Source organism: Rhagoletis zephyria, unplaced genomic scaffold (genome assembly GCF_001687245.7).
Source record: "Rhagoletis zephyria isolate East Lansing unplaced genomic scaffold, Rhagoletis_zephyria_1.1 Rzeph_scaffold_03142, whole genome shotgun sequence".
NCBI lineage: Eukaryota > Metazoa > Arthropoda > Insecta > Diptera > Tephritidae > Rhagoletis > Rhagoletis zephyria.
In genome coordinates this window covers 1-20,330 of record NW_016160226.1, presented here as the reverse complement: position 1 = coordinate 20,330, position 20,330 = coordinate 1, and the positions used below count along the sequence as shown (strand labels likewise).

General features: G+C 35.3%; 1 protein-coding gene across 1 annotated transcript; it reads right to left on the bottom strand.

Annotated features, from left to right (window-relative positions):
• Positions 1-15,158: 15,158 nt before the first annotated feature.
• Positions 15,159-17,039, bottom strand: LOC108368485 (spermine oxidase). Its single transcript, XM_017623334.1, has one exon. It carries the CDS (start codon positions 16,809-16,811, stop codon positions 15,375-15,377), a length of 1,437 nt encoding a protein of 478 aa, XP_017478823.1. The 5' UTR covers positions 16,812-17,039; the 3' UTR covers positions 15,159-15,374.
• Between the last annotated feature and the right edge of the window lie 3,291 nt (positions 17,040-20,330).

Genomic DNA, 20,330 nt, shown 5'->3' with positions numbered 1-20,330 from the left:
TGTTGACGTTGAGTTATGCACTTGTGTGGAAGTACGTGCATGAGTTTGTGTATGTATGTATGAATGTATGAGCATATCAGCTGATAATGTCTAATTTATATTTTTTCGACGTGCTAAATTTATAAAGTGTCAATCAATGAAGCTGTTTTCATATCCTTCTTCTAACTGCGTAATTAAAAATGGCAGATGGCAGCATGGACTTATTTTTTCAAGAAAATCAAAAATAATGTCATTAAGACAATTATTGTATTTCTAATGGTGAATAATGATTTAAACGAGTTAAGCAATCGAGTGTACTTAAACCAAAAATTGAGTTTTAATAGCATTGCTTTTAGGCACAAGTTATTGCAAGGCACTGTGAAAACTTGCACTAACTTAAAATATGTTAAATGACGCGGGCTCTTCTCCGAAGGAAGACCCCTCGATTATATGGATTCTGTATCTGCAAAATGAGCGGGCTGCCTAGGAAATGAAAAAAAAACAGGGCACTGCTTTAGCGGAATTTTGTACCAAATTAAAATTAACTGCGACCGCTTCAGAGCCAAAGGGCCAGTTACTCAATGTTTGGGTAACACTAACTGCAGGTTTAACATCGTAATCAACATGATCGACTCCATAACACATAACAGCGAGTCGATAGCGATGTTAACCTGTAGTTAGTGTCAACTAGACATTGAATAACCGGCCCTAAATGCGGAACAGTACTCATACCATAAACATCATGGACTACTGGAAATACGGCCCCTGTCTGTGTAAAGGCTTGTATGTAGCTTGCAAGAATAGCAAAAACTCCATATAAAATGACGTACAAGAAATGGCTACGAAATGTTCTTGAGTCAAATTTTTTGCAGAGAGTACGCAGTTCTTAAGAAATTTGCTACGCTTTCTACTACGGTTTTCTAAAATTTTTTTGTGAAAAATGGGCACAAGGCAACCCATGCCTGCAACAGAAATATATATTCTTTCCATTATTTCTTGAGGAAAGAGCGAGGCAACAGGCTAGTGAAGTATAAGTTGTCAAAATCCTTTGGGCACACACACGAAATAATGGCAATTTTTTTCTGGACCGTTTTCTTGAGAGCTGCATACCAGCCTTAAGGAAGAAAATAAAACATCTGCTTCACTTCTTTTCTTAAAATTTTGACCCAGCATATTAAGGGGAAAAAGAAGGAGGTTGTCAATTCGTCGGACATTTTTTTTCTTTAAGTTTGGATTACGTTAACCGATTTCTATAATTCCGTTTTTAAACGAAAGATTGTACCTCAGAGGTGGTACTAAATTTGTTTAGATCCGGTTATTTGATCATGAAGAAATCAACGGTACTTGAGCATGTTCCGAATGGCGATGTTTATCATTTTGCTCGGGCTGCTGCAACAGTCGCAATAGCCGAGTGGTGAAAGCACTGGTGTGCCATTCAGGAGATCCGAAGTTCGAATTTTCTTTTAATTTTTAGATTTTATTATAAAGCTGAAATATGTTTTTAATTTCATTTATTTTTTAGATACTTATTTTACGTGTTTTTTTCTTTTCTTTAGTACAAATTTATAAAAATAGATTTTCCTTTAATTTGTTTTAAAAGGAGTAACTGTTTTTAATTTCATATATTTTTAAAAAACTTATTTTATGTATTTTTCTAAATTTAAATTCTAATTCAATTTTTAGATTTGATAGTTAAAAAATATATATTTTTAATATAATTTGTATTTAAAAACTTATTTTATGTACATATTTTCTTTTCTTTTTTTAATTTTAAAATTCTTTTAATTTTTAGATTTTATTGTGTTAAAAATAACAGTATTTTTAAATTTTCGTTAAGCTTTAGAAACTTGTTTTTCTTTTTTTTTTGAATAATTTGTTTTCTTTTTTAATCTAATTTTCTTTTAGCTTTTTGATTTTATATATTTTTTAATTTTATTTTATTTTTAGAAATACATTATATTTATATTTCTTTTTTTAATGTAATTTAAGTTTTTTAAATTTAACTTTCCTTTAATTTTTAGTTTTTAAAATTAATAAAAAATACATATTTTTATTTATTTATTTTAAAACAGTTATGGCTTGAATACAAGCAGAATAACGCGAATACCTCCTCTTTAGTAGATCTTTCAATTAGTCTTTTGAAAGACAGAAAGGAGCTTTCAAGATAATTGCTATTACTAAGTGTCTTATTTAGTCTTTCGAAAGGCTGTGGCGAGTTGAAAGACAGTTGCCAGAAATGCCCTGTTAAAATCTGGAAAAAATTTTCAACGATAACAGAGAAAAATCTACCCATCATACATTTTTATTTATGTGCATCTGCTGCATAAATACTACTCATAATAATTCACTCGAATACGTCTTTTCAACAAATCAAACAATGCAGTGCAATCAAACAATTAAACAAGTCGCTTGAATTACTTACTAAGAAGCTACCGAGCATATCAAGTATTATTAGCGCAGTCAACAAAGCATTTCGAAAGAGAACTTGTAAAAATTCTTTTTCAAATAATTGTAATGCCTTACTTAATAAGTTTTTTTCCTACTTTTCATTCATGCAACGACATAAAAGTCATGCAGCTCGAAGCAACTATTAATTTCCGCCTGTCATTCAGGTATTTTCTTCATTTGCAATTTTATGGCATTTACACAGTTATTTATATGAATGAGTACTCTCACTGTTTTATTTGACATTATAGTCGTTTTTTTTTTCAAATTCTTTTTTTTGCTTATTTGCATTTTTTCTTCAGTTTTTTTTTTTACATGAAAGTTTCAATTAAGTTGAGTCATTTCCATAATTAGTTGGTAAACTGCGCTCCGACACAAAGGTCATTTGGCACGACGGCATGCAGCCAGCCAGACCTGGTCACTTTTTTTGCGTCTTTCTACCATCCTTACGGTGACCATTCGTACCGATTTTGGCGGGACAGTATCGATTTTGAGAAAATTGTCCTGCTGAATATTTTTTAAAAGTCGGCACCGATTAAGTGTCCCGATTTTCAGTGTTTTCTTTATTTATCATTCATTAAGACTCCCCCTGTACTCTGACCCAAAAACAATTTTTCGTACAAACGGGGCAGCATTTCGCTATCACAAAGGACATAGAATATAAGTGAGCCATAAACATAGCCAGCATCCTTATTAATAATATAATTAATGAAATTATTAAAACTAATGCTAATAACCTCAAAATAAAAGTTTCATTAAAATTTTGAGCTTTTTAATTAGCTCTCTTAGAAACATTCTGAGTATGCAGTTTTTTTTAACCTATTCAATTCAAAGTGCAAATTTTAAATAGCTAGCACTCACCATTGATATTTGGTAAATTTTGTGGTAGGTGTTGCACATTTTCTCTATACAAAAAAGTTGTTCAACATACTGTGTATGGTAGAAAATGCGCGAACAAAAAATTGCCAAAAATTAATTGTAAGTCCAAACTTCTTCCAACTTGCGCTTTATTATACTAAAATTTTATTGGCTTCAAAACTGCATACTCAAAACAATTCTAGAAAATCTGATTAAAATGCTTCAAAATGTGATGAACATTTATTCAGATTCGTCGAATTTTTATAAATGTTCTAAAAATTTTTGAAATTTTGATTTACATGTTTATTTGGTTTGTAAGTTATATTTTCATAAAAAATAATAAACATTTAAAAATTTTTTTTCTCCTTGTTTTGTTTTAAATAAAACTGTATTAAGCCATTTTTATTCTAAAAACAAAATTGTATGTTCGGGTTCGATGCTTTAGAAATGTTCCGATTTTTGGCCACAGAAATCTGGTCACCGTAACCATTGTTCATCTTCTGCTTCCTCTTCGGTTTAGTGGCGAATGACCAACTGAACGGAAAAGTGTGCCACGCGCCAACGCAGCTTGCAAGTACTTAGTGCACTAAAGCATTCGAAATATGTACATCTACTCAGGTATGTATCGAAAGGGAGTATATTGTCAAAGAGGTATTCATTTTTTGCTGTTTTTGATGAGGAATTTCGTTAATATTTTAATTACAATTGGTAAAGTAAATACTCATTACTATTTGAGGAACAAACTTTAGTTAAAAGTGCGCCAACAAACTTTACTCGAGTGTGAGACAGCAATTCTAGTGAATGCAGTTGAAAATTCTGATTGCCATTTGAAATTTACAGGAGCGAGAAAAAAGATAAATGCGTACTTAGGGTAAACAACAAAAAAATTTCAAAGAGTCAGTCAATTATGAAAAACTTTTTTGTGAAGTTAATGAGAAAATGAGTACTTATTCCGCATAAAATGGTACACGAAATTAAATAACTTTAATCTAATTGAGGTACACTTTTCAGTTGAGCTGCTTAAAAGCTATTAGATTCTTAGCCTGAACCAGAAGCTAGAGTTGCTTCATTTCAAGGTAAGATATTCTGTATTACTCCCTTCTTCCGAAATCAGAGATAATCAGGTGTATTCTTATTTTCGTAAGAAACGATTTTTTTTATAGAAAATTATAGGAAAATTTCATGATTTTGACCGTCTTCGAAAGAGACACAACTCAAAATTTGGCATTTTTGAAATTATGCGCTAAAAATGTACACAAAGTTTTTATTTACCTTTCAGCAAAATCTGGAGCAAATTTTTGTTATAATTTGTTAAAACCGAAGGTAAAGTCTCCTTTCGCACGGTGTGCGATATGTTTGTTGCTGTTTCACACTAAAGCCGCTGGACGTGAAATTTAGCACACAAATAATTTATGACGTGGATTAACATATAGATTATTTTTTTATAAGAGAGTTGCCACATTTTTCAAAAGTTAAATATAATTAAGTAATAGTTTAAAAAAATATTACAACAATGCGGGTGTGAAACGATAGTGACTCTAAAACGATTTATTTCGAAATAAATTTTGACGAGGGTTGCCACCTGGTTGAAATGTGAAAATCAATTTAATTAACAAGTTAAATGCAATATTCTTATCTGGTTATCAAACGATAGAGGTTTAAGAAAGCTTTATTTCGATTATGATTTTTAGGAGGGTTGCCATCTGCTTAGAAATTCAAAATCAGTTTAATTAAGTAGTTTAATAAAATATTATAGTATGGGCGCCAAATGAGAGAGGTTTAAGAAAGGATTCGTTTGAAAGTATTTTAGACGAAGGTTGCCACCTGGTTGGAAATTTAAAATCAAAAGAAATGTTTATTACAAATATTTTTTTTTTTAATGGTTGCAATCTGTTTTGAAATTTAAAATTAACTTCATTTACAAGTTGAATTAAACGCAAGAGGTTTAAGAGGGGTTTTGTTTTTAATATGGTTACCACTTGTTTAGAAATTCAAATTAAATTTTATTAAGTTAAATGAAATAGTTTAATATGGGTGTAAAACAAGAAGTGAAGTTCCTAAGCTTAATTTTTAAAATACTTTTGAAGATTTATTTTTTAAATTTTGTTGAAGGGGTATCACCAGTTTAATTCTGCCATATTTATACCAAATTACTTTGTATTAGTATACTATATATGTATATCTGTTTCGTTTATGTTGAACAAAAACCAATTTAGCATTGATATGAAACTAAAATCATGTTCTTATATATAAAGTCTACATATCTACGAAAGATAGTTTTTTTTTTTAAATATCGAGCCCTAACCACCAAAAGGGTGTAAGCGACTTTTTTTTAAATTTTATTTTTATGCAGAAATGTTTCTAGTGCATCAAAACGCATTTCTGTATCAAAAATACTCGATATACTGAAATGACTGAATTAGTTAAAATTTGGCACAAACATACACCATGTTCTGAGATATAATTTTTTTCGCAGAACTCCCAGAAAAGGCAAATATCGAGAGGCATCAAAGGGATCAGCATAATTTTGTAACACTCGGTAAAACAGATTGAAATACAAAATGAGGTACAGCTGTAATATTTGTCCACATACCGTTCTCTAAAACTAGTTCTCTTTAATAATAAAATTTGGCTGAAAATATCTCATAAAAAAAATTAAAAAAATAGCTTTCTACTGCCAGTGTCATTCTCTTCTTATTCCTAAAAAATTGGGATGCCAAATTTATCTCTATTGCTATTGCTATTTTGATATCCGACCCACTGCCTACCCAATTTATCAAATGTCCTCTACTTTTTGTCATATCCAATGTACAAAATCGCACATCCGGAAATGAGAGTCATTGAACATGTTAATGAGATTTTCAAAAATAAATTTAATTTTAGAGACCTTAGCAAGGAAATGCCACACTTGTATTGATTTATTAAAAAGAAGTTTCACCTAACACATGTCCATACAATGTACATATGTATTTGTTAATACATACTATAGTATTTGTGACATGTCGCTGGCTAATTTCCGCATTTGAAATGAGTTTGACTGAGTGGCTACATGTCACGATTAACTGTAGCGTACAATTTCCGCAACGTAATCGAAAGAACTTCATTGTGTACGTACACGTTTAAGGACATACATACATATGTAACATTGAATGCGCAATTATTTGTAACGTTGCTCATTTCATGATGGAGATTGAACAGCCAGTGAGTTATTTCGGCCCCTTAAGCACATTCACACATACATACATACATACATACCCGTATAATATTCTTCCGATTCGTTATATTACAACATATTGAACTGCCAACTTCTTGAATGCTGGCTGGCATGTACATATGTATGTATAAGCACCTTATAAGCACTACTTATACTCTACAATTGTGTGTATGTGTTTGTGAAAATTCCATTTTAATGCTTTTTGTGCTTTCCGCTTTTTGAAGTGTACCTTCGCACTAACTTGAGTAAGCGTCGAAATTAAATGTCACCTCGGCGTCAAGTAGTTTTCCGCTATAACAGTTCTGGCTGCCATAATAGAGGCACACACACACACACACACACACACAAGCATACAAACATCCAACGCTTATTATTTGCAACCTGTTCACTTAAGATTTTTTTTTTTTTTATAATCCGCTTTACTTGATGTTACTTGAGTTATGCGCGCGTAAGTTGTTTGTAACGCTTCACAGGCATACTTGAGTGGTTTAGCGCGCTCCTGCCGTGTCTATGCATCCCCGTGGCTCGTCGTCGACGACACAATATCGTGCTATTCGAGTAAGTATATCCTCTTCAATGACTGCTTACCTTACTTACTTACTTACTACTCGTAGGTACATATATTTATTATCACTTCGCCGCTTTCGCGCTATGTGTCAGCAGTGCTTTCTTGATTTTCAGCATTCTTGCGGCTCCATCTTTAGTGACAACTTCATTCTTGCTACTTCAACACACCTTCAGCAGGCATTTCATAGCCAGTATCTACTCGATTCGTGGCAGCTGTGTATTAGTCTATCAGCCTCACCGCTCCTTTGCGACTAGCTTCTTCACTCGTATCACATTAAAGCGCCCTACGCTCTGGAAATCCTTCCATTTTGCTCAGCGTCATTATTGTCAACTTGACGACGCCATCAACAGATTCTTCTTTATAACGCCGGAAATGTATCAAATTACGCAGACATTGAGAAATTCCGCTTCCGCTAACTATCCGTGGACATACGTACATACGCAGCAGCGCTTTTGTTATTGTAGTAGACTGCCATAGTTAATGATACGCCAACATCAACTGCCGCACAAACACGTGAGCGTGAAGAAATGCCAACGCATACTTGCTACCCGTACCTTTATCATCACCCACGTCCGTCAGCCAGCAGGTTTCCCTGTTGTTGCTTGTTTTACTGCGCTGTTTGCTTACATTGTGCATTGCCATTAAATTGAGAAATTATTCAGCGTACTTCCGCTTCATCTTCCGCATTTGCTGCCTTTGTTTGACGGTACTCATCTCATAGTCGCTGTTAATTGAATTTAATTTTCTGCAATCCTCAACTGCCATTCAACAGCCACTTACTTTGCTTGTTTGTTTATGCTCCTTTGATTGATGAGTGGGCGGGGCAATTCGTGTTTAGGATTTACATTTTTTGTCTTTGTCAACAATTTTTTGTTTCCCAAGGAAATCTAGGCAAAATTTTTGATCTTTTATACTTAAAAAAAAAAATGTTTGTAAGGGTTCTCTACTTCGTATTAAAGAATTATAGCAACGTATCAACACGCCTATGCGAAGGGTAAGTCCATACAGTTCATCCTAACGAAATGTTGGAAATCGAAAAAATTATGAGATATTTTATAGGTATCTTTCTTCATATACCTGAAACCTTCAATAGTGTCCCTGGAGGCTTTGTAAAATGTATTGACTCCATTAGTGTGAGTGCTGCCATCATTTCGACGAATTTTGTTGAGTTTTATTTATTTAAGAAAATTTGCGGATTTATTGAATCGCCCTGTATGTATAGCTATAGTCATTCGCATGCACGTGTCTACGCCGAACTCACTTCGACAAGAAAATAACCTTCGCCGTTCTCCATGGTATTACCGCTATCTGAAGATTTCTTTCCCAATATTTTAGTTTTTACTAAACTTTAAATTTTAAAACCATACTGATAATTCAAATTTTTCATTCAATTGACACTGCTGTTGGCTGTAAAGTAGTTTAATTAATATTAAACAGTTTAATTAATATTTAAACAACTTATGCATCTGCATTGCAGTTTTAAGTTTGACAATTTCTTCATGAACCAGGTGTTTGTAAAAATTCTTCAATGATCCGGAAAATTACCCAAGCCTTAGGCATTTTCGACCAATTCTAAAACCACAGAAACTCTTTTGGAATATGCAGTAACAAAAAAAAGGCACGAAGAGAAACAAAAAAAATTCTTCTTTAAAAATAAAAAAAATATAAACTGAATACGCCTAGTCCATACTACAAAAATGAAACTTCTTTCAATTCATTTCTAGTTCACTTAATATTGCAGAAATTTTTCTAAGCATAATACTAAGCTTATTCTTAGCCTTAGTCATCGTCATCGTCTTCATCTTCATATTCGTATTCGTATTCATCTCCGCTTTAATTTTCGTAAACTTATTCGTCTTCGTCTTGATTTTCGTTTTCGTTTTGTTTTTCGCCTTCGTTTAAATCTTTGTATTCGTATTCGTATTCTTCTATGTATTCATATTCGTTTACGGTTGGTCTTTGTATTGATTTTTCGAAGCGTAGTTGTCTTCGGCTTGGGATTGGCCTTCGAATTTTTCAAAAAATTACATATCTCGGTACTTACATATGCATATATCTATAACTCGATAAATTTTGAATAACTCCATGAATTTCGATAACTGCATTAATTTTTATAGTTCCATAAATTTCGATAAATCGATACACTCTGTTAACACGATAAAATTCGATAAAACAATAAACAATGATGAAACTTATGTAACCCGAGAAATATGAACAACTCGATATACTTTGAGAATTCCAAAATCTTCGATTCGATAAACCATCAATTTTGGTAACTCAATAAATATCGATAACTCAATAAGTTGAAAGATTTTGACATTGGCAATTCAACAAATATCGATAACGTGATACATCTCATTAACTTAGCAAACTTCGATAAACCGATACATTTTTATAACTCTATAACTATCGATAAATTTCGATAACAAAGTTTCTGGTTTGATAACTCAAACAACGTTGATCAATTTGAATAACTCGATCAATTTCAATAACTCAAGAAACATAGATAACCCGATAAATTTCGATTATTATAAACTTCGGTGACTATATAACTTTCGATGCAATATAAGGAAATGTGTTAAATATAAACCATATTTGCAATTATAACGAACAGAAAATATTACAATTTAACTCATACATCATATATGTAGAGAGTGAGATTTTGTCTTGTCGATCGATTGACAATTAGGAAAAGGTATGATCTGCCTGGCGCAGACGAAGGAACGCTGCGTATAAATTAATTTTCGTTCCACAGAGGGATTGTGACTGGTTTGAGTAAATATTTTTTTGACAAGTGACTTAATTAAAAACATTGCTGTGGATTTGGATAAAGCAGGTAAGAAAACGTACTTTTGATATATTTCACTGTTTATTGATAACACCTGGTTTTATTATCGAAGGAAATTCCTGTTTTAACGACCACTAAAAATATAGCGGCAGATCAATTTAGTGCTGGTATAAAAATACCCAATCATGAAATTGGTAGCCCAATCGTTTTATGGAAAAATATTAGGCTTTGCGCAAATTTTGACAAACAATTTTTCAGGGACCAATAACGCGTTCCAGTTTTGATTTAGTTATGAACGAGAATAAAATGTAATGTCAAGAACGTTCCCACAAAAGAGGCAAAGAGTAAAAAAAAAGTATAAAAGGTTCGGGAACGTTTCCGTAAAGAACAAAATACGAACAAAACTTTAGGGAGCGCTCTCAAGAAGAACTGTATGAGTACGAAACCTTCGCGAACATTTCCAATGAGAAGAAAATAAGTAAGAAAGTATCGAGAACGTTTTCAAGGAGGATCAAATAAGAACAAAAGTCTGAAGAATGTTCTGCTAGAGGAACAAAACGAGAACTTTAAGTTAAGAATGAGAGGGGCGTCTGCGTGTTCGGAGTGAAAAATCGTTTCAGTAATAAGCACGATTTTCAATTCTAAACCAGAGGAACGCTGAATCATATCAACTTCCAGAGTGTTTATTATTAGGGTGAACTCTCCATTTATGAAACAATTTTTCACTTGCTCTGCAAGAAAGTTTCGTGTGTTAAGTCTTTCGTTGATATTATTTGCATAGTTATGCTTCAGTTAATTTTTAATTAGTTTTACTATTCAAACATTTTAAACTAATGGAACGCTATGAAAAAACTTTTATTCGCGCTTCCTTTCTTCGCGAATAGTTCAGAGAAAATTTGCTACCGTTTCGTTCTATGTCAGAAAGTTCCTGATAATTTAGTTCCCAAATTGTTCTTCGTGAGAAAGTTTCTTAGACGTTTGTTCCAGTTTTGTTCTTTGTGAAAACGTTTTGGAGACTTTTGTTCCCATTTTGTTCTCTTAGAAATGTTCCAGAAAGTACTGTTCGAATCTTGTTCTTCTTAGCCACGTTCCACAGGGTTTTGTTCTTACATAATTCCCATTGAGACCGTTCTCGAAAGTTTTGTTCTCATTTAGGTTTTGGATTTGAAGCGTTCTTGTGAACAAAACTACGAGAACGGCAATAAGATTTGACCTTTTGTTCTCGGTGCCTGCAATTTTTAAAATCCTTACTAATAAAATTCGATTTGTGTTTGTATGTATTGTCGCAATCATCTGACAAATTCACTCCAATTTTTATATTTTATAGCAATGAATGCACAATAAAAAATCTGACCCTTAAGAAACGAAATGAAAAAATAAAAGTCGAAGACAACAGTTTTCCAAAATTTTGAGTCCACGAAATATTGCAGTGCGTGTCGTTCGTCTTGTGAAATCGGCAATGAAAAATACCTAAAGCCACAAACGTTGATGCCCAAACTGAAGTCGGAGATATAACTTTCATGTGCACATACAAGTGCATATCTGTACATAGTTATAGTACCTATGCCTTTAACTTTCGATAGCTATGGGTCATTCCTTTAACGAATTGTCGTGGCGTATGCGTTACAATATCGTACATTGCTACTTGAGTAGATTATGCGTAAGGGATTTATTGCTTTTAACTAACGTGATTTGCGCAATTTACGCTATTTCCGCAGCTAATAAGTACATACATACATACATACATATATGTACACTTATACGCTGTCTCTCATAGTTGATTTGTTGTACTTGTCGGCATCAACAATACAATATGACCTCATAAATATTCATAACCATGCGTTTAGCTAATTTCTTACAAACAGGTGTGCTATGCGAATGCGTACGCAGGAGTAAAGATGGCATGGTTGCGCATTTCACAAAATGGATTTCATAATTTATACTTACATACATACATATATGTATATATGTTCGGCATGTGTGCATGTAATATTATTTGTAACTATATGTAAGAGCTAGGGATGTCAATTTTTCAGCTTTAACCGATACCGGGATTTCTGGATATTGTTTTCACAATCCCGGGATTCCGGGAACAGTCCCGGGATTAAGATATTCATTAGATACTTTTCAACAATTTAAATCGAAAAAATTGCTTCTATATCCTCTTCTCAGGATTTATTTTAAAGGACTTTGTAATTTCAAAGATTTGATTGTTTCCAAAAATTATTGCAAAATTCAATGCAATGTAGAATAAAAATATTGGTACCAAATGTAAGAGGAATCTTTTTTAGAATTAAAAAAAAAAAAAAAAATTTTGGATTCACAAGGACGAATTTCGAGGATATTATCGAGTTTATATAAGTCCTTAACATAAAATTTTTTTCAAAAACAAATATTGCGAAAGTTCAAGGATAAAATATTAGAAGGACATTTTCAATACGTAGCAGTCCTTCTGCACCAAAAACTTGAATCCGTTTACATTCTACAGGATTTCCTCTTTAATTTTGTACCCATACTTCTTCTCTAGGCACATTTCTCTTCAATTTTTTAAATCAGTTTTGAATTACCGACGTCAGAGTGAAAAACTAAAAACGCAATTTTACTATATTTGGGCCATGGTTTCGCGAATATATTGATGTTAAAAATTTTCTATCGCACGGTACTATTTGTATAATGAGCTAGACATTTATAAAAAAATATTAATTATTAAATAAATAAAAGAAATATAGCCAATACTGGTCAAGAAAATGAGTCTCCATTATTGCCATCAGTGCAAATTACGAATCCCGAAAATCCTGGGATTATTTGCCAAGAATCTCGAGATTTTTGGTACCTTAAATAGGCCGGGATCCCGGTATGCCGGGATTAACATTCCAGTAAGAGCCATTAAGTGTGTCTAGGTGTGTACTTGAAGGGCTTGTCATATTAATTCTTACGAGAATTTCAGAATGTCTATGATATTGCAGGCTTAAATTAATCGCTTGTTCATTCCTCAATTTCATCGAGTTCGCAAATTCCATAGAGCAGCTTGTGTTTACGATTTATCACGTTATTTAATTAAATCCAATTCATTTTTGGTTGAGAGCATTATTTTCTTTAGCCTCTCTGGAAAATGTATTTATTTACGTGTCTGCTGCAAAGGAACAGGTTTTTCTCGGAATTTATGGAGATATCTGCAGTAGGTACTTGATTAATTCAAGTCTTATTCTTGAAGACTTGAACTATTTAACATCCTTACATTAATGGTAAGACTGGTCGATTTTTAATATAGGTATACGACGGAAACGATGGATTTATCGATTGGATTGTGTAACGTACTGATCCCATCATCAACGAACTAATTCAGCCTTACTAGTGTGGCTTTAAACCTGGAAAATCGACTGTAGGCCAGGTGTTCTCAAAATCTTAACGGCTTTTTCACTGCGGGCTACCCACAACTATTGACCACCAGGTCCACGACCACTCTCTTCACCACCTGAGTGAAGGAAGTGAGGCTGAAACTGGACTCTATGAACTCGACGTAGAGAGAATTCCGAATTTAAATCACACTAAGATCTGTGGTGTTAGACTTTTTTTCGTCTTAGGCTACAGATATAGGCAAAAAAATTCTAAGCAGGAAGAAAATCCTCAAATCGCTTACCACCTTGGCTGGAGAAAAGATAAGGGGACGTATGTGTATCACTAAAATGTTGATCGATTGATATTGAGCACCAGCTATTCGCAGCTGTTAAACCTTCAGAAGTGCCAAAGTAAAGATCTCCGTGCACTACAACGCCTCCTCCACAAAGCCGAATCGCTTACGGTGAAGAAACACAAAAATTGCTACTTTTCATACCGTACTTGTGGGGTGGCTACCGAACCAACCACCTAAACTTTTATCTTATGTTCTGAGCAACGGCATTGGGAAGTAGGCATTGTTCCAAACATCAGGGATCCGATGAACCAGCCTGACGAGCCAAACTACTTCGATCGTATGAAAAGAGTTCACTCGGGGGACACAAAAACGTATTGCGATCTGGCAATTTCGCATGTCCTGGTTTTAGCCCAGCGATCATTGAGCTTACATGATACCCAGAGGAGGACAAAGGCGTCCCCAGCTGGTGACAATGTATCAATAGTGCTTTTTCTTGTCAGGTCATCAGCCATGCAGTTTCCCGCAATGCCACTATAGCCCGGCACCCAACTGAGTCTGATTAGGAAGTATTCCGGCGCAGTTGATAGAGAGGTCAGACATTCCCTTACCGATCTCGAGCGCACCATCATATTATTCAGGGCCCTGAAAGCCGCTAAGAAAGTAGATACTAACCACCCTTATTGACGTCACACTCTTTAGCAGTGAGTCTACTGCTTCCGTGATGCAAGTTATTTCCGCTTGAGAAACACTGTAGGAGCCTGAACAAAGCTTCGATGGAGCGCCTCCGGCATATATGTAAAACTTCTATATTGGTAGTAAGCTAACATCTCAATGTGTACGCATTCCGAAATCAAAGCGAGACAGTCTAGTTCCGTTTTTGTCAATGTATTGTGTAATTGAGTGCCGTTTTTGTAAATGTGTCGTGTACATGTTTCTTTATAAACGTATGTCTTCCTTTTCTTTCGTACGTGTTTATTGATATACATATCTGTACTGTAGTGTTTTCGGACGGTACTAGCTCTTACTGCTAATATAGGAGTATTACATATATGGCCTCCGGCAAAAGACACCTCACCTCCACCAAGCCTGCCTCCAAGTTTTGATGCATCCGTGAAGACGTTCACTGTTCCCCTCTTGCATTGGCACCGTCCCACCCAGTCCTCTCTTAAGGGAATGTAAGTAGATGAGGAGCTACCGGGAGCCATTTCGGACCGTTCAGGGATGATGTCAAAGCTCTTCAGAACTTTAGAGTGTCCAATTTTCGGGCCAGTTAACCACCCGATTTACCTGAGCCTAATGGCAGTTAGTGCTGCGCCAAGTCGGCATGCAATATTGACAGCCCAATTTCTCCAGTTCATATAGAAGGTCGCTTACACCCGCAATCCAGAATAGTGGCGAGAGAACCTTGCAATTAAAACTAAACGCTAACTTTACCTACAAAAATATTTATTAATCTCAAATATACTCTAGTAGGACTAATATTATTAAGGTTTGTAATTTAAAATAGTTAATCAAGTGTGGCATTAAAACGCCNGCCCAATTTCTCCAGTTCATATAGAAGGTCGCTTACACCCGCAATCCAGAGTAGTGGCGAGAGAACCTTGCAATTAAAACTAAACACTAACTTTACCTACAAAAATATTTATTCATATTAAATATACTCTAGTAGGACTAATATTATTAAAGTTGTAATTTAAAATAGTTAATCAAGTGTGGCATTAAAACGCTTCTCTGGCTTAAAGCAAATACAATACCATGGCAAATTTTTCACAAAAAATACTCGCGTTTTAGCTTAAACATACCTAAGTTCTTTTAAAGCTGTAAAGGTCAAAATTATTACTGTCACATCCGTCCTCACTCCAATCCAATTTATTGCTTTGCTATGATTTTACAGTTGAGATTTATGATCCAAGTAGTAGGCAGCTAGGCGTTGTGCCTCACGCCAACCAGTCTCCACCGCGCCATGCACCGTCGAATAGTAGTGCGAATGCGTTGCTTCGCCGGCAAATTGCAGCAATGGTCTACCACTTTTTTCATCCATCAGCGGCGCTGCCAAATCGCAGTTGTTGGCGCGTAGCTCCGCTGCATACATGGAACGAAATGAATAACTGCCACGAAAATTGGGATTAGTGTACCAACGTGTGCGCAGAAATTTCAATGGTCTTGGTACTGCGAAAGTGAAGAATTTCTCGAATAGCCAAAGCAAAGCCTTGAGCACTTCCGCTTCTGGTAGCGTTTCCATGTGACGTGCGTGTGGTCCAATTATCCAGCCTTGAAGCAAACGTGGCTGACAAGTAACGCGATAAAAGCCGAAAACGCTTTCCAACCAAAAGTTGTCAGAGTTGCGTAGCTCTAACAAATCCTCGTCGCACCAAAGGAAACAAAAGCTCGACCAGTCATGAGGCTCGAAGGGCGTTTCGAAATCTATGAAAAACTTGTCGACTGTGCCCAACTTGAGACCGTCAATAGCGCGACATTTGGCAGGCGGCAGCGCGGGTGTGAACATTTGCTTGTGGCATTCCTTCAGCACGCCCAACGATACAGTGCAGATGACATGATCGGCTTCGATCAGTTCACCATTCCAAAGACGTATATGCACCTCGCCACTCGACTTTTGCCACTCGATGCTTTGCACGCGTGCATTATACTGTATGCGCTTGTTCAGCAGTCCCAAATCGTCGGTGGAGTCTTTCTTCGCTTTCATCAAGAACTGCAGAAAGCTGCGGAAGCCTTTTGTTTTCCAATTAAGCAGCATATCTCCTTCGCATTTCCAATACTCCAAAAGACCTTGCCCTGAAACTTCGAATAGATGATCTGATGCCTCTATCGAACTTTCGAACTTTTTGTAGTTCTCGAAAAATTCACGCGCCACAGTCTTATCGATCTCCGGCGACTGCTCTAGATCGCGCCAAAATGCCTCCGTGAGATATGTGCCCAGCGAACCTTCAAAGCCTTGCAAGCCATCCTGGTGTGCTGGTATTAAATTAAAAGCCACCGACTTGAGCGCATCGGCGACTGCCTCGGACAACACTTCTTTGTTGGAACGCACGCATTTGTAGTCATCGTAGATTGTGCCAGACGGCTGCAGCATATCGCATTCTTTGACCAACTCATAGATCACATTGCCCTTCTCGCCATGACACCACTGCGCACCCAAATCGACGACATTATCCGCAAATGGTATGGTGTGTACGCGTCCACCAAAACGATTTTCAGCTTCAAGCAGCAATACATTCTCAAAGCCAGCCTGCAGGAGGCGTGTCGCTGACGCTATGCCAGCCGCGCCGGCACCGATTATCAAAATACGCGCCGATTCCATGGCCATCAGCTTGGTCGTTTCCCCCCTTTTTGACGCTACTGGTCGCTCACAAAAGCGCTTATCGTTGGCTTTGCTATTTTGGTCTCCAATTTCCTCGCCACAACTACGAGAATTGCCCTTTTCACGTTTTGCCTCCTCGCCTTCCGCGATTTTGCCTTCTCTCACCGTTCGTTGTGGCAGCGTTTCGTAGACGGGCACCTTCTCTGCACGTTTAACTATTTCAGCACTTGCTAGGCAACTGAGTTTTAGTGGCGCCGTTTGGCCATTGAAGTAGCCACCGGCAATTGTTGTGCTCACGTGGCTGTTTGTAGAGAGCGGTTGGGTGAGCTTTGAAAAGACGAATCGGAGACGCTTGCAATGAGCATTTCGTAGTTGTTGAGCGCACAAGCGTACACACACCATTTTCACTAAATTGCTTTGCGGTTCAATATACAAAAAATATTTATTTCTTTTTACTAGTTCTCTTTATTATCCGACAATGAAAATTCGTGTTTGCTTTGACAATGTATGAATGTGTATATTTATGTGCATAGTAAAGATTAGTAATGCTCTTTGTAGATCTAATGAAATTTTGTTTAACCAGTGTGCATTAGCTATCAGTTGCGTTGCATACATTATTTAATATGTATGTACAATATATATGGATGGATTTGTTATTATGAGGAATTGATAGCTGAGTACGTTCCCTACAGGAAAATCGTCAGCTAGGAAAATACATTTCAGCGACAAATAGTATGGAAAATGCACTTCTTTTGTGACAAAAAATAATATAGTTTCAAGAGTTTGAGATGAAGAATTCAGGAAAAATGGTCTCTATTTGACCTTTAAAGTGAGCGGCAAATATGGATGGCTTTCATTGTTTTGTTTTTTTTTTTACCTAAAAATAGTAGATACGCATATACACCTACAACATATCGTTAAATTTATTTCGTCATCCGTTCTTGTTATAGAGTGGTGATGGACATCGCCTTGCCCGCGGGCAAAGCTCTTTTAAGCTTTCTATACATTTTGTATAGACGCACGCAGAGTAAAAGGCAGTGCACATCACATAGATTTTGTTACAGAAAAAGCTCATTTTCCACGCTGCGCGAAATCTTTACTCTAATTTTGGAAGTGGCGAATTTGAAACACAAATAATTACGCCTTCGAAGATGTCGGCTTTCATGCTATGCGAGAGTTTGTAATTTAGGGTTGTGGTGGCGCAGGTTTGAGACCAACTGGAAGTGCAGTGGATTTTTCATAATAAAAACAATTTAAGTTATTGTATGAAATTTCAATTTAAATAAGATATGAATTATTAAATTTAAAAATTTAAGTAACTGATTAGATAGTCTAAGAAAGTTAAGCAAAATAAATAAATTTGCTTACTTCTATTCAAAAAATTTACACGATAATCTCCGGAAAGGTTCGCTAGCGAACTAGACTATCAGTGGATCTAAATCAGCGATGCGCAGAGAGGGCTTTTACTCTGCACGCACCTATACAAAATGTAAAGGAAGCTTAAAAGAGCTTTGCCCGCGGGCAAGACAGTGCCCATCAGTGATCTAAATTCATTTTGGGAGCATGAGGTCGGCACTAATGGATTTTCTTGCAGGGTAGCTACTTTTAACTCTCTTGACAAGTCGTACATATGTACATACATAGATTGTACTTATATACACATATGTACACACATATATACCTATATAAACGTACTCATTAGCGATTACAAGTTTTTATAGATATGTAAATAATTATTAATAAATGTAATACTATCTATCTTTATACTCTTTTTTATTATACGCTGCTAAATGTTCTTATCTTTGTAAAATTTTATTGGTTGATGTCTTAGCAGCGCGATTTTGAGTTTGTCAGCATTTCGTTGGGTGAGAAAAATAATAATTGTAAACAAAACCTTGTTAAATGTTTATTTGCGGTGCCAGAGCAATTAGCGTAGTAAAAAAATTCACTATGGTATATACCAAGAACACTGTAACAAAGAAGAAATTTTGTATAAAGAGCTATAATAAATAGCCCCTAACCCCAACTGCGCAATAAACTGCCGGTTTGTCTAATAAATGCTAACAGTGCTCTGATAGAGGAACTGTTAAGAAATAATTACTAACTGTCGGTTTCACTAGCAATTCATAGCCCAGTGAATTTAGACTTCTTCAAAAAAAAAATATATACATATATATAAAATTTGTAGTAGGGAACTGTTGATGGAGTTTACTTCTATTTGACACGTAGATTATTGATCTACCGACTTGCCCCTAAATTTTATATGGGAACATTTTTCTATCTTGGATTTTAGGTTTTTTGTTTTTTTTTTTGCGATTTGGAAACTTATTTTTAATTTTTCGTAAAAAAAGGTTTAAAACAAATTTGTAGAGAATATAACTTTCAAAATTTTTTTTTATATATACGATTAAAAAAAAACAAATTTTTTATTGTAAATAATTAGCAAAAAAAGATTTAGATCTTAAAATCGTGGCATATATGCCCCCCATTGTACACAGCGTGGCCCCTGTTTTTAAGTGAAACACGACTTTTTCCCCTTCTGTAAATTTTTATAATAAATTCAAATTAAAAATATTTTTTTTTTTTCAACTTAATTGCTTTTGTCAAATTTCATTGTTAAGACCAGTTATGAACCCTGAAATGGGTATGTTCTTCAGAAGGCATAAGCAGAGCCTAGCTTCCGAAAAATTCCGAAAAATAATTGCGGCCCCACAAGGTCCATCTTTAAGCGCTCGCGCGCCAGTTCGTCGATGACCACGTCTCCTTCGATTCTGACACTCTCCATGCATGCCCATGAATGAATGTTGTACAGAGGAAAACCGAACTAAAATCTTTAATTTTTCTGTCGTAGCAGCTTACTAAACTCTGTCTGAATCAGTGAATTGACTAAAAGTTGTTTTCATTCCTGTCAGGCAGAATATGGAAATGGCTAGACCGACGGTAGGGAAAGGGATGTTAGATGAGCTGATATGAGTGGGCATGCTAACAGGCCATTTGTGTCGTCCGGGCATCTTATTCAAATTGGACCGAAGAGTTCAACCTGCTACAAAATTAAGAATAGTGTTGTATCAAAGAAACGCTTGCCTAAAAAAAAACTCGAGCTCTTCGTCTACGATAGGTAACGTTGATATCCGATGACGGAATTCACGGGGTGAAAGTTGACGAAAGTGTTGATTGATTCTCGATGAATTGCTTTTATATAATAGACTATATTTTTGTATAGTCGGTGTGATACAGCGCATGGTGTACTATCATTCCCAAAACAGTCAGTTCTAAATGCTCCAGATTTTCCACACAAAAAAAAAGGTGAATATCGGTTAACCGCATTAAGTATGAATTTTTCGCTAATGTTTTTCTGTTTTACATGTAATCTAAATTTTTCGAACTTTTGTCGCCTTACTAATTTCTAAATTGAAGCTTTTTCTATTTTCAGTAGTCAGTTTGTAATTTGTACATATGTAAAAGAAAATCAGTTTACCCGGGTTTTTCTTAATTGTAAAATATGGAACCTGTTTTTTTTTTTTT

Bases quoted from the DNA above. Each gene is read 5' to 3' on its own strand.
- LOC108368485 (XM_017623334.1), bottom strand. From the start codon at position 16,811: ATGGCCATGGAATCGGCGCGTATTTTGATAATCGGTGCCGGCGCGGCT.